Source organism: Anopheles darlingi, chromosome 3 (assembly GCF_943734745.1).
Source record: "Anopheles darlingi chromosome 3, idAnoDarlMG_H_01, whole genome shotgun sequence".
In the NCBI taxonomy this organism is placed as follows: Eukaryota; Metazoa; Arthropoda; class Insecta; order Diptera; family Culicidae; genus Anopheles; species Anopheles darlingi.
This window is the reverse complement of record NC_064875.1, coordinates 13204252-13221466: the sequence shown is the minus strand read 5'-3', so window position 1 is coordinate 13221466 and position 17215 is coordinate 13204252. Positions and strand designations below refer to the sequence as shown.

The following is a 17215-nucleotide window of genomic DNA, read 5'->3' as shown; positions in this document are numbered from 1 at the left end:
CCCAAACCGCCGCCTCTAGTCTTCGCTCAGAGCAGGGAGATACCACCGCCAGAGTATTCCAACCGGGCCTGCGGCTCGACGAAAGCAAGCCAATCGGACGCATGCGTTGGCAGAAGGCCCATACTGTGGCATTTGTACAGCGCGAGTCCCACGTTGACGAGATTGCCGAGCATGAACACCAGCTTCTGGCCGGTGGCCGACACTCCCTCGATCACCCTGAACGTGGAATGTGTCGCAAGGATGCTCTTCACGGGCCGGATGAACATCATCACCACCATCATGATGGGGAAGATACTAATCGAGTTGCCGGACATGTACATGATCACGAGGTTCATGGGAAATTGCTTGATGGGTCCGAGTGCGATTTCCCACGACTTTTTCAGAATCAAGTGGCTCTGGTCGGTCGGGTTCGACACCTTACTGCTGACCACGTCGGCCGACGGGTTGTAGCCGGGCGGTGCCGGAATGTCCGAGTTGCTGCTGCGGGGCCTGCGGGAAAACACCACCGTGTGAACAGGTTTGCTTGTTCTCCGGATCTCGGGCACACCCGGATACTTACTTGGTGTTGAAATCTAGGCCCCATTTGAACTTCTTGCCCACCACCTTAGATGCCATCGTGTGCTGCTGGTTTTTGCGGATACTTTTCTCCCCGGAAAGTCGGCCAAAGGTAGCGCAAATTTAGTATTTTCTGGGTTTAATTAATCCGGAAAAATTCGGTGTTTTGCACAAATTACTATCGCGGGTTGACATTCACAGTGATGGTCGATAAAATATAAGCATAAAAAATCTAAATTTGAAGCGAAAACTGGGCTTCAACCCTGTTTGTTGTTTTGGCTTTGAGGTTAGAATTTTTGTTTGGTTCAAAATCGTTGTATAAAAGGGGAGTTTTTAACTTTTCTGAACAATTTCGTAAATTTCGTGATAAAGATAACGGTGATACGAGGAAATTAGCATCATTTCCAACTACTGGTATCGCGTCCGTCGTTCGTTCCGTGGAAAAGTAGGCCGGGAAAGTGTTAAACACACGGCGCTAAAGATCGCCAAAAAGACCGGGCTGAAACCACGAAAAGGATTCTGAATCCTTTTACAACACCGGAACCAACTCTCAATCATCTCCAGAAGGTACAAAAATCTGCGGCAGCAATCCGGGTATCTCGACCGGAATCCACTTCTGTAAGTTTTAAGGATCAAACTTGCAAGGATCTGTTTTAACGATTGAATTCTCCTTTCAGGAAATCATCACGGCAAGATCCGGAGTAACCGCAAGAGGCCTATATCCTCAGAGAAGCTTGCGAACGCCCAGGAAGGTGGATTCAAGGAAGAAGGCGATCGTCAGACCGGAAGAATAATTTATCAAATTCGGGCAAAGATTGTGTTTGGCCACAACAGTAACGATGGCAGAGGAGGAAGATCCAAAGGAATACCGCTGGGAGACGGGATACGAGAAAACATGGTAAGCAGACTGCAGATCAAAAACGATTCACGAGTTGTTTGTACCGAATGGTTTTCTTTTCTTTTCGCCATCGTTAACACCAGGGAGGCAATCAAAGAGGACGACGATGGATTGATCGAAGGATCGGTAACCGATATTATACAGAAGGCGAAGCGAAAGCGGCAAGCCATGAAGCGTGGCTTCAGCAAACTCGGAATGATGCGCCACCTGTACGTCCTGCTCGATTGCTCTGAAGCGATGAGCGTGCCGGATCTGAAACCCACGCGTTTTATCTGTTCGCTGAAGCTCCTGGAGTTGTTCATCGAAGAGTTTTTCGATCAAAATCCTATCTCTCAGCTCGGCGTCATTGCGATGAAAGCGAAGCGTGCGGAAAAGATTACCGAGCTGAGCGGTACGGCCCGGAAACACGTGAAGGCGGTGCACGCTCTCAACACGCAGCTTACGGGAGAACCATCGCTACAGAATGGTCTGGAGCTGGCGCTCAAAACACTGCGGCTGGTACCGTCCCATGCCAGCCGCGAGGTGCTGGTGATCATGGGTAGCCTTACGACATGCGATCCTACCGACATTCACGTGACGATCGAGACGCTTAAGACGGAAGGTATTCGCTGTTCGGTCGTCTCACTGTCGGCCGAGATCCGTATCTGCAAGTATCTCTGCACCGAAACGGGAGGTACGTACGCTGCCGTTCTAGACGATGCACACTACAAGGACCAGCTGCTGCAGCACATCGATCCACCGCAGGCGGGAAATCAGCAGGAGTTTTCCCTCATCAAAATGGGCTTCCCGCATGGCAAGACGGAGACGGGTAAAGAGCCACCATTGACGATGTGTATGTGCCACATAGACAGTACTGACGAACCGGCAAAACTGACCTCAGGCGGGTACCACTGTCCGCAGTGCTACAGCAAGTATTGTGAGCTGCCTGTTGAATGTGCTGCGTGCGGGTTGACGTTGGCTTCGGCACCACATCTGGCTCGTAGCTTTCATCACCTGTTTCCTGTGCCACACTTCAAGGAGCTTACGCTTGAACAAGTACAACAAGAAGCGCGTGAAGTACCGGTCAACTACTGTTACGCCTGCCAGAAGCCACTCACCGTTACCACGGACAAGACGGTGTACGAGTGTGATGCCTGTCGTATGGTGTTCTGCATCGATTGTGATATTTTCATTCACGAAACGCTGCACTCGTGCGTCGGCTGCACCACCATTCCGGCCTCGGCACAAACCCTGCAGGCACGAAAGCCAGTGGCGCCACCACATAGTTTGTCCATCATTTAAACTCTATCCTACCAACAGTACGCTAGGCCTGAATCAAATATTTGGTTGCTTCCTACGGCTTGCTTCGACGATGGAAGCAACAGTCCAAGAAAGTAGAACAACAGAAACACAATAACATAAAGTAGTCATTGATCGCAAGATGGAAAGAAAGCCCTTCAAGGAAATACCGGCGATTGTATCTGTTCGAATCAGTGAGTAAACACGAATTGCTTATGGCGATTTGATAGCAGTATCGATAATCAGCTTCTTGGACTTCTTGGGCCCTCGAAATGGGCAGAAAGTGTGTGTGGTTGGCCCAAATTGAGATGGAATCGTGATATTAAAGCTGAAAGTGGCAATATAGAACTGAAAGAAACAACGAATTCGTCTCGATAAGGTATGTATTGTTACTTCTTAGATTACACTAATAGATATACTGCAATGCTCGTCCTGTGCGACAGTTTGGTTGGGTGGATAAGTTGACTCCGTTCAATGTCCGAACTTTTTATCGTATCGTGTAGTATCATTTACCTAATCATCCGGCCATATTACCCTTCCACACTCGACATACCTATGTTACATAGTGGTGAAATACTTGATTCCCACATTTGTGTATCGCGGTTGTAAATTACGCGCAATACCTTTTGTTACACCTCAGCAGGTCATCATCACGGATTTTCTCCTTCAACTCTACTACCGTAATTACAGACGAAACCTGTATGCAGGCATAGGACCGGTTCTGCAAATGATAAGAGTACTTACTACGCTGCCACGATAAACGCAGTCCAGCCGGGTAATGCAGCAAGAAGTGTGTACAAAGTTTGTTTATTCGTCTTTTTATGGACCCTTTTCGGGTGACTTAATGAGAACATGTAATGACCAGCAGGCCGGATGATCACGTTTCGGTGGGCTGTGCACTCCTTCAACGTATGATAACCACTGCCATAGCGAGCAATCCCGCTACTACTCGTAAAAGTGGTGGGGCCTTGTCAGGAGTGTCGGAGAAAATATCCTGAAGGTTGCCATTTCGGTGTGTGAAAGTATCGCTAGCCAACAATTTCCACTACTCTTTGACAGATATGCCACTAAAAAGGCTTATAAATGGTGGCCTGAGACATAAATCATACGAAAGCACATTCCTTATGCGATAGTAGGGCACGGCGGCATTGCGATAGCATGCTGCGGTGTAATAGCTTCCGAAACAATATCTCGCCTTATCGCACGGTACGCCGGCCAGTGTTCATTTGTTGTAAATTATGTCGGCGTGCCAGTGCGAGCTATCAAGAATCCGGCCCGAACTAGACGATCTGATATCGACGGTGTCGTAGTAGAACAACAACATCATTACTCCAATCTCCGGCTACGGTATCCATTCACCCCTTCGATCGATTGCCCAATCACCCCACGATCCAGCCCTATAATCTACAATTTCGGCATCAATCAAATGGCCGCGTCACGATTGGCAATTTTGGGTGATTCGAGGGGTGGGTGGATTCGTTATCACTGCACATTGTACCCACGGTGTAGGATGATAAGGGTCTCGCATACCCAGACGATACCCGACGATCTTGCTTGAAGAGGAAATTTTGTTACTAAATCCAATTTTAAGGACATTTTCAACGAGTTTTCAATTGAATGATCCTTTTAATTCAAAATGATAGCGTTCGCACTGGGACTTGTAACAGAGGAGAACTTATAGTTTATTGAAATGATGACTGGTCCAATTGCATGGAAACTGTACTGTTCTGCCCGACTGTGTGCGACATGTAGGAGCATAAAGCGTCGTGGAATCTAATCTGAAACCGCTCGGAGAAGTGGCCTTAAGCACGCGCTTCCTATGACGTAGTCACATTTTTCCGTCGAGATTCGTACTCCAGATTTCAAGTGCACGCAAGTCCAATGGACCGTTGGCCATTCTGCAGTCAGCTGGTCAACAGTATTATCACTGTCTTTGAATTAGGTTTAGCTGGGAGTTAGTTGGTTGAATTCTGCTAGTAATGAGAGCCTTAAAGTTCTTGAACAAATCTAACATTTCAAAGAATTTATAGTGCTGGATGTTTCGAGCTGTTTAACACGTAAACGTAAATTTGTGCTGCATGGAGATATTGAAAAAGTAAAATGATTGCATATAAATTCGCTAGTATCGTTCTCGGCACATCAAATTAACCAAATATAATGCAAAGCCACCGCCAACTCCACGTTCTTTGCGTTGGATCTCCTGAGCAGGTGATCGTCAATGTCATCGAAAGGCTGCCAGCCAGCCCAGGTCGTTGGGTATCGTGGTGTCTCTTACCCTTTCCTCGCAATCTTACTCACACATATGCGTACATTTTTTCTCTGCTCTCAGCGATCCCGCGACAGCTCGTTTCGCTATCCATCCATCCATCCATCCATCGGCCCAACCATCTGACCGCCATTAAGCTTCGCGAACCACCGCCGAGAGAGAGAGGAGGGGCTCACCTGAGCGGACCCGATGGTAAAGTCGCTAGAAAAAGTGCACAACACTCCTGCAGCAGACGCCGACCGGTACGGTCTGAAAGCGTTAGTACCTCACATTGTCACACGCGAGTGTTTGTCGTCAGTCACGGTACGTGTCGGTGTACCCCCTTCGCTGCTGCGGATCGCCTTCCGATCGTTCGTAGGTCGATCTCTCGATATCGTGTGCCAGTGAGCCAACGGTCGGTGTTCAGGTGATCGAGTCGAATCGGGTGTCTGTAGCGTGCTAGTACTCGCGCATTTTCATCAAAACAACACAAACCTAGGCGAGTCAACAATAGAGATAGTGCGGTTGTACCGATACTGCAAAGCTTAGCGGTTCCTACTTATCTGAGTCCATTAAAAACCGTTCCACAACGGACATTCACCCAATTTGTGTCAACGGCGGAAATTAAAGGTAATCAAAGTTTGGCAGAAAAAACGAAAAACAGAGCAGATTGCATGTGTTCGCAATATCGGCAAGGTGTTTTAGTAGTATTCACAGCATCATGCGAGGGGGTCCGCGTTAAATTCCTGCGAAAGAGAAAGCTGTTTGATGTAGCTGGCAAATTTGAACGATTAAACAGCCGTTTTAATACACGCGATCGTCTCGGTGGCGCCGGTAGCCAACTTTGATGGTTATTCAAGTGTTCTAAACGTACAGTGCATATCCTCGACAACCACATCATCTCAGTAGCCGTATGAGGGACAAGGTCGACGAGGTTTGCTCGCCTCGAGGATATGGTCGGGGACAACGACTTATTCTAATGGTTAACGTATTGTCTGCTTACCCCAAAGCGAAACCTCTCGTCTTCCGTAGTGTGCTTCCCCGTGAAACCGTGGCACGTGCCTCGTCGACTCGATCTTTATTGCTGATGAGTGTCGTGTATAGTCCAAAGCCCTTCTGAAACGCAGCGAGGCCCTAACCTTCGAAAACGTGACACGGTTCGTTCGTTTGGCACTAATTGGGCAGTGGCGGTACGCAAGTTGCGTAAGTGGCGCTTTTGATTTGATTTGATTAGATCCTCTGCTCGTTCCTGGGGGGGCATTGGATTTTTCCATGAGCATCCCTCATGTTGGTCACGTCTACTTAACTTCCAACCGGCCGGGTTTGTTCGATCATCGTGGCCTCATAATCCATCAGCTGCACTTCAGTGGTCGATGGGGAAGTTTTATCTTACTGTTAAAATTGTGACAAGCTGACGGTTATACATTACTCAAAGTCGCTCTGCTTACCGCACTGCGTAATCAATCAAAAATGTACAGCGATTATTGTGTGAGGTGCCGATCCCCGAAAACAAGCAACGCGCTACAAAGTAGATATACATAAATGGTGATTTCTTCAAAAATGTACCACCTCTTCCGCGGGGTTCCAAGCAGGAGCACTTCCCCTTCGCCCCTGCTGATTTGCTTCGTTGTGAAATTATGATAAATGATGGTCGCACGGCAAGCTCCATTAATTGATTTGTGTTGGTAAAATGATTGATCTTTCGCCTGGATTACTCCCTCATTAGCAGGGGAATTGTTGCAAATAGCAATACCTTGGGGCACAAATTTTATTTTCTCCCTCGCGAATAAATTGAACTCTATTTAAACGAATTTGTGTATTCGTCATTTTTTAGACTCCGGGAGCAGGTCGGCATAAGGATGATCCAGGGGAATGTTTATATGGTAAAGATGAATTTATCGGTTGAAGAATACCCTCGCTGTACTGTTAGAGATATTCAGCAAATTACAGTACAGTGATGATAGCCAATCTGTACAGTGTCTAATAAACAATTTGTTTTGACAATTACAATTGTAAAACCGTATTAACAAGTTTCATAAAAATTACACAGCGATACCTCATGAGTTGTGCACAGAAAAAGTGTTTAACAAGATGCAAGAATCAATGCAACACTTTCGGAGATATAACTTAGGGGCTAGATGGCTAAATTTGAAAATATTTTAATTGATCATTCCTGCCAAGTTTTCTCTTATCACAAAAAATATTTGAAAAACGGCCAAAATCGAATGTAATTTAGGTACCGAAACCAGTTTTTATCTATAAGGGAGCAAGCCAAGAAACAAGAAAAACCAAGAAGACTAATGAGACTGTGATAGGCGGTAGCTTAGGGCCAAGAGAGAAAAGAAAAAAGAAAAAAAAACTTTAATGATAGTGCATTAAATTCGCCACCAGAGACCGGACGTGTGTTCCCGGATTCCCTTTGGTCTTCTGGTGTTGTTTCGTGTGAGGTTCGCGCGATGTGCAAAACATGTCGCCAGAAACCTGAAATGCGAATGCGAACGACATCATCCGAGCCCCTCATTTTGGCTGGTGCTGTGGCTGCGAGTCCCCCAGAAATGGCTACTTATTGAGCGAGCTCGATCGTAGAATCGTGAGTTTGGGTATTTCCTTTCGCATAGTATTGCTCGCTTGTTCGCGATCGCGGTTATCGCATCTTGACGAGAAGTCGTGCCATTGTTCAAACGAGTTCCATCGTTTGGACACTCTCCATGAGTGTGATGTGAAGAAGCAGATGAGAATGGGGAAATCCAAAACCTTTCATGACGTTGTTCTCGGATCGTCATGGCATATGCAACGTTAATCTCCAGATTAAATAAAAAAAATCCTATGTGAGATGTGAACCAAATTAAATCCCACGAATTCCGTCTCATTCTCCGTCTAGGGTACTTCCCCAAAAAGAAGATATTCAGGAAGCGGAGGTTACTGAAATCACCACCTTTTCATTCGGTGAAGGTGCCTTACCATCACTGGCGCGTTGAAAGTGGCATCGTCGGAGTGCGCTGTAAAAACCGCATTTTATGGAGACGGAATCGATTGTCCGCTATTCGTCTGCTGTACTGCAGATGCACGTGCAGTGTAGAGTGTTGTGACGGTACTTAAACGATAATGGATTTCAAACGCTGCAACTCTGTCGTTTGCCTTACCATCTGCAAGACCACCATTTGTGGAGTCGAGTAATTTATGCTGTAACATTAACTTTGGCATAAAACTTTGGCGTTTTACTGACTTTCGGTTTGGCATCATCGGCATGCAAATTAGAGAGTAGCGTTCACCAGGCACCCCCTTTTACGCAAGAAAAGTCATAAAGTGTTCCAACAGGATGGCCAAGTAGCGCGTGCAGCCATATTGCTATATTTTTGGGACGCGAAACTAAAACTTTTTTTTTGCAGACCCGGTGTCTGATCTAGCCTGAAATGTTATGTTTGTTGGCCGAAAACCGGTTAGATGGAGGCTAGGAGGCGGTTTTTTGTGTGCTAGGTTCAAGGGTAATTTGAAAGTCTTGTTTTTGCTTTGCCGAAGCGGTTGATCGGCTTCGTGCTGGCATAGGTGTTTTGTTGTTTCTTCCAATTCACCTCTTTTTTGTTGTATTTACCTTTTTCGGGTTGGATTCGCGAAGAAGACATAAACACATTGCGACCCACGCTTGACCATCGATCTTCCAGTTTGGTGGTGTCTGAAGTGAGGTCTCTGAATGTTAGATAAAGCATCATCCGAAACCACATACCCGCAAATGGGAAACTCTTGTTTTTTGGCAAGACCTGTATGTTTGATGAAACTGAATGTAGCCCGGAATCGAAAGCGTTGAGCTTATAAATCTTTACCACGGTTTGAGCATGTGTTAATGGATGAGATACTGTATGTGAACAGAGTGGGAAAGAAGGCTATACATTCGAGTGAAAATAATTACGTTTGCATAATTCTCGGGGATCGTGGAGGTCAGTGATGATCGTGTGCTTGCACCTAAGCTCGCGATTTACAATGCTATCTTCACGCCGTATCCGCTAACTGTTCGATCCGACGATCGTTAATGTAAATAAGCCAACCTTAACCTCATACATGCACATGATCATACATGATCAGTCGTGCCGCATCTTATTCATTGCACTATCCCGTAGGTACCCCGTCAGGAATAATGAGATAATGATGTGCGAATATTGGGAGAGCGACGTGTATGCAAAGCGTCCTTCAAAACTCCTTCAAAAGATCGGGAGAAGTTGATGAACTTGAAACCAGAAAACCTTGTTCGTTTGATGATCTTGCAGTTAAGGCTTTCAGGCAACGCAATTCTTGTGGGTAGCGAATGGGAATCGTACCACCTCTTTCTGCAATTAACCTACTTCCTTCCATTTCGAGCCATTACTACACAGGGGTGTCGACAATACTTCGAGTAAATATTAATGGATGGCTATGTTATCTGACGGGTTGGATGGAGGGCTCTCTGGGTATGTCATCATCCCAAATCCGCCTTTTCCGTTGTTTTCGGCTTTTTGGTATTTAGACCAAAGTGTATAGTACGCCGTGGACAGTCTCTTGTCTGTCCGTCTGAATGAGCTGGCTTATCATCATAGACTTCGAGTTGTTTTCTACAATCGCCGGATTCGTATGCCGAACAATGTGTTTGGAATTGCACCGAATCGATCCATCATCTCACGGTATCCGGCACTCGATCGCTGATAGTACCGGTCTAGCAGATAACATGTTGCGTACACCCGAGTGTGTATTATCGTTTCGTTTCCGTAATGGTTCATCGTGGTCGTAGGGCCGATGAATTGTTGGGATTAGGATGGAGATGGAGTTCAAAATTCGAAACCTAGATGCAGTAGATGCTGTAAATAAAATAAATAGGCCGATGTAGAAAAGTGTAACAATTTAGGGCTTACAACAGCAACATGCTGCTTACGTACCTGCTCTTCTCAATGATATCTATTCACGGCTCTTGTCATTTACCTTCTATTTATAGCGATGCTCATACGGTTGCTCTAGATAAGCGATTTAAATTAGCATAAATACGCGTGCTGTATGGTTATACATAGTGAGTGTAGCCCACACATGTTATGCAAATGAGCAATTGATCGAGATAATGAACTATTTAAACCACTCTTTAACTGCTGTACAACAGTTTTCATTGGGCACAACTTTACGTTTAAACGTTAGACGTTATAAGAATCTTTGTTGTTCGCTTGTAAATTGTACTCGTACCTTGTATTTCGATACGGTCCAATCATCTCGTTCTGTGCATCTGGAAGGTAAAGAATATGTTCATCGCTAGGATTACTAGATCCAGCTAGTCTAATCCATGTTAACCAATTTTTATTTTGCCTATTGTCAACGTATCTGTTTTATTTATTCCCTTTTACCTTATTGTTGTGGTGATGTGAGACAGAGTAACAAGAACGATGAGAATGTTGTGGATCATCGATATAGCAATGTTGGTGACCGTTTGCAGCCGTCTGATGCATCGATTACATACACTCACGTTCACTTCGGATGGCTCCTGAGGCATCTATCAACAGAAGCCCTATTTAGACACGTTCTACTAAGCCTCTTCACCTTGACGTCGCGATAAAGTGCCCATCACTACATACTTATTACACACACGATTCGCTCCCATCATCATTACATTGCTGATCATAGAAACACTCTATGAATGCTCTAGTGTAACGCCTGATTGCCACCTTACCATATCGCTGTCGATGGCATGCTTGGACGCGTAACAACATTGTCGACGACCCTTGAGATGAATTCCAACTAATCCTACGGGGCACACTCTCCAAAAATGTAATGGCCTCTGTTCTATCGGGCCTCAGGTGTCGGTGCATTATCTGTCAGATGGCACCGTTGGCTCTAAGCTACTGACAAACATTCCCACTCACATTGCTACCGCCAACTCTACCTTCGCGACGCATTTCGCTCACACTAATGTGTGGCGCTTCGGTGTACCGTGGAACAAAGACAACGGGGTGCTGCCACCTAAGCCAGTGTGCCCTACGCACGGATCGAGCCTGACGCGGAGCTCGTGCGCGCGACAAGTTATCTAAATCGTTCTGTCAACCAAACGAATCCATTAAGACCCTGCCCTCATAACTCACCCGTCGACAACACTAATCGGGCCAATTGATGCCAATCGTCGTACGATGGATGTAGAGTTTATAAGCCTACGGCGGCGCTATCACAGCCCCTAATTCGGTTCAGGGACTTGCGTGCAGCAGTCGCTTCTTCTTGGTGGCCGAACTGATTAGAGAAATGGTTTGAGTCGTGGAAACTTTCGGTTGGGCGGCCATCTTCCGGTTTGGGTAATTTCCATTCCTAGACAAACCAATCAAACAATCACTTACGCCAAAACCAATGGTACAGAAATTGGTCGCCAGTTGCTAGTTTTGGAATATAGCAGTCATGCAATCGGCTCATGGTTTTCGCAACCCTGTCAGCGCCTTAAAGGCCCCGATTTCCGGTCCTTGGAATGGAGTGCGACAGGAAGCTTTCACTCCATCGCGCAGCGTAGCGATCGTTAACCTTCTGTCGGCAGAAGCCATTCGTTGATTACGCCTTGGCACTTCCGTATAGCGAAGCCACGGCCACACACAACCGGACGGCAAGTAAGAACTTCACCCACGATCTCTCGATCGGTGGCGATGACATAGTGGCCCAGTCAAGGCAAACACAAGCGCGTCCCCTTGCTCTTGCACCCCGTCATCGATCGCAGTCGTTCCAAGGCACAGACGCAACACGAAACAGTGGAGCAAAACAAAAAGTGATAGCAATGTTTGTTGTACCGGTTCGGGGAGATAGCCCCCGCTGGCTCAGTCTGATGGATGTGGGGACTCCCCCTCCAGACGATCGGAGCATGCGCTCGTGCACCGATGAGCCGCATCGTGGTGCAGCTGCACGCCGGCGGTTCGTTGGCCGTCCTTGCTGGGCGAGATGAAATATGTTGTCAGCGTCGATGGTCGATGTCAAGTCAATTGGTCGTTCCGCCTATGGCGGGGGCCCTGCTCTGCCTAGCAGTAGTCTTCCAAGGTTCAGGGGTACCATAACTCACCGCACTCCCGATGCCTCTTGGTTGGAACCGTCTATGCCAAGATGCAGAACGGGGAATGGAAAAGTTTTTCTGGTGAATTTCCATTCCGATTGCCGTAACGACACATGTTCTGGCTTCTGGTAAACACGTCGATGCTTATCAGGAAGCCGCAAGAGACGGAGCAAGCAGATGAAGAATGTCGTGCGTGTGTCGTCGAGTCGTCATGCGCACGATGGTTTTCACTAGATAAGCTTTACAACACTCGAGCTTATGCAATGGTTTAATTGCATTACATGTTGTGACCTGTTGTGAACGCCATTATGCTGATGCTACTGCTGCTGCTGCTACTGCAACGCTTGGAGTTCTTGCTAATGCCTGCAGCAGCGACCAGCGACCACGGTGATGGCGATGATCGCACTGTGTACGAGGAGCACTCATTCACGAAAACGACCAATATGTTGTCATCGCTGGATTTGTGGTTTTCTGTGGCCAGTGATGCAGGTGAAAGCAGGTGCGGCAAAGGGTGACCGGCAGAGTAGATCGGCAGTAGCTGGAAGGCGCTTTTCGGGTTTAGATTGGCCTCAATATCTGAAGCAAATCGCCATTTTTAGCCTGGGCTCCCCGCGCTAGCGTTCCCCTCGGCGGAGACATAAGAAATGGTGTGGGCTTGTATAATGGTCGTCACCGCTATTACCACACACACGTTAAGCGCGATCGCCATAATGGATGTGGTATGGTCGCAAAACGCAGTCAATGGATGTTGGGTTGGAAGAATCGATTTTGGAGTGCCAGCACCCAGCACCAAGCCATGGCACTGTTCAGGTTGTTTGGTTTTACCGTTGTTTGCCAACAAAAGAGTTTAGAGTCTAGTACTTCGATTGAAAACTGATAAATTCAGAAATAATAGGGAAAATTTGTTGTTGAGCTGTTGTTTCTTGCATTCTGCTTATGCGACATGTGATTCCTGTCTTATAGTTTGCTGAGTAACATTTTCCAAACCTTAATGAAAATATTTTCAACCTATGGTTTAACAATCTGATCTTTGTTTTTACACATCATCTTCATCAAAGTTGCTTCTCCCATAACTAAGGTAACAAAACAGTAGTAACCAACAAGGGTTCCATTGTCGTATTCATTGAATCGAAGTTTGCTCCATAAATTAATATGCTCCGGCCAGAATCGTTGGATGGAAGCAAGGCATGGCCTAGTAGCGAAATGGTGCTAAGTAACATGATAATATCTCAATGAAGCGACTACGGAATAAAGCGGTTTTATTAACGTAAGCATGTGAACGATTAGCAAACACATACATATTGAATCAGATAGTTTGTTTACTTTAGCTGTTAGATCTCTGCGACTCAGCTCGTTAGCCACACGAACGTTCCCGGATCATTGAACGTGATGATTGGAATGTTATTTTCTCTGTCTGCTAATGGCTCAATTAGTATTGTAATGAGTAGTTCCTCATTGTGCCCTCACTTTCGAACCATATGTCAATGCTGACAACCCCCAAAATGGCTCCCAGCTTTTGACCTCGTATATCCCTTTCCGGTGTGCCCTTTACTCTGCGATGAGTCAGCGCAATAATGATAAAATAATATTTTGCTTGGCGTACACAGAATGATTCGACACAAAACGGCTGAACAACGTGTTCTCTTTGCCAACCACCCTTCAAAGAGCCACTCGAATCGATTTCGGTGACCGGTATTTCGATCGCTAGCAGCCGTGAGTGAAGGTCATTGGTGGTACTGGTGCTGCTGGTCCACCAACCACCAACGCTCGGAAACCGTTTACGAGATCTGTTGCCACGCGTTCCGCCCTTCCTTGTCGAACGGCTGTAAAAACGAGTTCGCGCTCGAATCTCATTACAATGCATCGGACATACAAGTAATGCGGTTGGTTGTCGGTCGGATAGACGGATCTTAGAAAAAAAAAGTGTCTCTGAAAAGGTCCACCGTGGGACCGGTTTCGCTACTCCGGTCAGGCGATCATGTTTGAATTGCCGTTCCACGTGACCTTGCTCAGTGGCCCATGGCGTGCACCCATAGAGAGCAACAGCACCATCGAACTAATTTTATGCAAGAGAAATCACTTCGGCGATCGGCAGCATGGCACGCGTGGTGGTAGTATGATCGTCGTCCGTCATCGTCCGTCCGGCACGGCAGCATTAGAATGCATTAATTGAATTTCTGCTGCCACGCGTTAAATCCAATTTTACGCTTTCCTGCACCAACTTCACGCGATAAATTTCCACACACATCAATCTTTGATAGTCAATTTATGATTATTTATGATCGAGCGTAGCATTCCTCGAGCCGATTATCTGTAGATTTCGGGGGGCACAGCGCGGGCCACTCTTGAGTTTCGGTGTATTAAAGTGCACTTCTCTTTCTTTTCCGTCGTTAGCCCTGCCAGCCTAAGGGACGTAATCATGCGCATGGAAAGCTCGATACGACGGTTCTGGGGTGCGTTGACGCGTAAGAAACAGAACGAAGACGATGGATCGGAGTCACAGCTGGCACGCGTCCTAACACTGCTCGATCTCACCGGTCTTGGCGTCGGCAGTACGCTCGGACTGGGTGTGTACGTGCTGGCGGGATCGGTTGCCCGTGAGCAGGCCGGCCCAGCGGTCGTCGTTTCATTCCTGGTTGCCGCGGTCGCCTCGGCCATTGCTGCCCTATGCTATGCCGAGTTTGCTGCCCGCGTTCCTAAAGCCGGCTCGGCGTATGTCTATAGCTACGTCAGTATTGGCGAGTTCACTGCATTCACGATCGGCTGGAACTTGATTTTGGAGTATGTTATCGGTAAGTTACTTTCTGCTGCAGCGCCGTCCTGTAGGCGTCCTGGTCTGATCCTTTGCTATCGCTTTGCAGGAACGTCGAGTGTGGCCCGTGGTATGAGCGGTTACATAGACTCGCTAGTTGACAATAAGATCAGCAACGCGATGCGCGATGCCATGCCGATCGACGTCGACTTTCTGTCGGAGTATCCGGACTTTTTCTCCTTCATCGTGGTGCTGATATTGGCTGGACTGTTGGCGTACGGTGTGAAGGAGTCGACGCTCATGAACAACATCTTTACCGGCGTAAACCTGATCGTGATCGGCGTCGTGCTGGTGGCGGGCGGTATGAACTGTGACCCGGACAACTGGTCCATCAAGCCGGAAGACATTCCGGCCGGTGCCAACGGTGGAGTCGGTGGCTTCGCCCCGTTCGGTTTCGCCGGCATTATGGCCGGTGCGGCCAAGTGTTTCTACGGATTCGTCGGATTCGATTGTATTGCGACGACGGGCGAGGAAGCGCAGAATCCGGAACGTAACATTCCGCTCGCGATCGTCATCTCACTGATCATCATTTTCCTCGCGTACTTTGGTATCTCGACGGTGCTGACAATGGCCTTGCCGTACTATCTTCAGGATCCGGAAGCACCGTTCCCGCATCTGTTCGAAACGCTCGGCTGGACAGCGATCAAGTGGATCGTATCGATCGGCGCGATCTTCGCCCTCTGCACTAGTCTGCTCGGTGCCATGTTCCCGCTGCCTCGCGTACTCTATGCTATGTCATCTGACGGTATCATCTACAAGAAACTGCAAACGGTTAATCCGAAGACGCAGACACCGGTGCTCGCTACGATGCTATCGGGCCTGTTGGCGGCCATTATGGCGGCTCTATTCAATCTGCAACAATTGATCGACATGATGTCAATCGGAACACTGCTAGCGTATACGATCGTGGCCGTCAGTGTGCTGGTGTTGCGTTACCAATCGGAAGAGCTGATGACCACCACGGGCTTCAGTGTGACCGTACCGGAGGTGCTCCGCCAGATCGTCAATGGATCGCGCATTAAGGAACCGACGCATCTTTCCTCCGCCATCGTTAAGATCAGTGTTTGCGTCTTCGGTAGGTTAAGGGACAAGGACTGTTGGGTGGTGGATAGGTGTTGGACTGTTTTATTCTATTTCTTCTTCTTCTTCTCCTCCTTTAACCTCTCATCCGAACAGCGGTGTTCGTCTGCGGCGCCTGCGGTATTCTGGTCCCAGCTGAGGACTACATTAATGGCGACTATCCGGGTGTGATCGCTGGATTGGCCATCCTGGTGGCCTTTATGGTTGCGTTGTTCGTCGTCATATCGCTCCAGCCAACCGATAATGTGAAGCTAACGTTCAAAGTGCCGCTAGTGCCACTGCTGCCACTAATCAGCGTGTTCTTCAATCTGTACCTGATGTTCCAGCTCGATTCCGGCACCTGGATTCGGTTCAGCGTCTGGATTGCTATCGGTTACTTCATCTACTTTACGTACGGAATCCGCCATTCGATCGAGGGTGAGCGTTTGCTGACCAAGTCGGAGCTAGCGAATGGCAAAAGCGCCCCCAACGGTATCGACAATACGGGATACGATGGGGAGGAAAAACCGGCATCCACTATTCAACGGGCTTCGTATACGATAGCAAATGAATCATAGAGTGGACCGGATTCTTTCCCATTTTCCTGTGTTTTTATGGCAAAAGGGCGGAGCGCCCGCAGTATTAGTGTAAGCATTCCAAGCATTCCAAGCATTCTCCATTCGACGATCAGCTCCTTCCGTGTTCGTGTTTAAGATTAGTTAAGTACAAAGCGACAAGCATGGACCACGCATGGACCAATCCATCAGACAACTGATCTACGAAGCGTGCGTGAGATTGGACCACACTTACAGTGATTGTGATAATTATTGCATAATAGTTTTGTAAGAATTTACTAGAGATACATCGAAAAGAAACAGCCGTCCGACGCAGTAGGTCGCCACTGTGATGTCAACCTTACAATCCGATTCGTGTGGTGCGCATGCCTTAACGACACCGACAATCGGTTGTCATATCTTCGATCCTAATTCATTCCTTTAGACCGCCTATTCACCGGTCGCATTCCAACCGTCTGCGAAAAACGCTCGTGCAGCTGCCACGCTAATGGCGGTACTAATGACCGCTAGCAGCACTCATAAGTGATTGCTGTTACACACGATGTTAATGTTCTTTTTGTTTTTAATTGCCATTCTTGTTTTTAAATTCTTTCCCGGGCGATACTAAATGTTGTGACGAACAGACGGACAATAAATCAATCAAACCCATGATTCGGTTCTCACTCCTTCGTTTCCTCCATAGGCGATCTGCACCATTGGTACGACTGGTGTAAGCAATTCTTCGTCTACGCGCGTCAACAGATAACACTAATTTGGGGTCGTT

The 17215-nt window shown here is 47.4% G+C and overlaps 3 protein-coding genes across 3 annotated transcripts in view; 2 read left to right on the top strand and 1 right to left on the bottom strand.

Moving 5' to 3' along the window:
* The window catches only part of LOC125958294 (ER membrane protein complex subunit 4), an 886-nt gene extending 144 nt beyond the window's left edge, over positions 1-742 (bottom strand). The window contains exons 1-2 of the mRNA XM_049691562.1: positions 560-742; positions 1-489 (exon numbers count right to left, since the gene is read on the bottom strand). The exon at positions 1-489 is cut by the window's left edge and continues 144 nt beyond it. Of these exons, the coding sequence (XP_049547519.1) occupies positions 27-489; positions 560-615 (519 nt within the window). The 5' untranslated portion in view covers positions 616-742 and the 3' untranslated portion in view covers positions 1-26. The remainder of the gene's footprint in view (positions 490-559) is intronic.
* Positions 743-859: 117 nt separating this feature from the next.
* On the top strand, positions 860-2962 carry LOC125958275 (general transcription factor IIH subunit 2). The gene is made up of 3 exons (XM_049691523.1): positions 860-1173; positions 1233-1453; positions 1537-2962. Exons 2-3 carry the CDS (start codon positions 1395-1397, stop codon positions 2732-2734), a joined length of 1257 nt encoding a protein of 418 aa, XP_049547480.1. The 5' UTR covers positions 860-1173; positions 1233-1394; the 3' UTR covers positions 2735-2962.
* A 2246-nt stretch (positions 2963-5208) lies between these two features.
* Positions 5209-17103, top strand: LOC125958269 (cationic amino acid transporter 3). The gene is made up of 4 exons (XM_049691514.1): positions 5209-5606; positions 14401-14798; positions 14868-15893; positions 15995-17103. The coding sequence occupies exons 2-4, from the start codon at positions 14426-14428 to the stop codon at positions 16453-16455; spliced, it is 1860 nt and encodes a 619-aa protein (XP_049547471.1). The 5' UTR covers positions 5209-5606; positions 14401-14425; the 3' UTR covers positions 16456-17103.
* Positions 17104-17215: the final 112 nt, after the last annotated feature.

Coding starts and splice junctions, on each gene's coding strand:
- LOC125958275 (XM_049691523.1), top strand. CDS start 1,395: ATGGCAGAGGAGGAAGATCCAAAGGAATACCGCTGGGAGACGGGATAC. Junction 1,454..1,536: donor ACGGGATACGAGAAAACATG/GTAAGCAGACTG, acceptor CGTTAACACCAG/GGAGGCAATCAAAGAGGACG.
- LOC125958269 (XM_049691514.1), top strand. CDS start 14,426: ATGCGCATGGAAAGCTCGATACGACGGTTCTGGGGTGCGTTGACGCGT. Junction 14,799..14,867: donor GATTTTGGAGTATGTTATCG/GTAAGTTACTTT, acceptor ATCGCTTTGCAG/GAACGTCGAGTGTGGCCCGT. Junction 15,894..15,994: donor GATCAGTGTTTGCGTCTTCG/GTAGGTTAAGGG, acceptor TCATCCGAACAG/CGGTGTTCGTCTGCGGCGCC.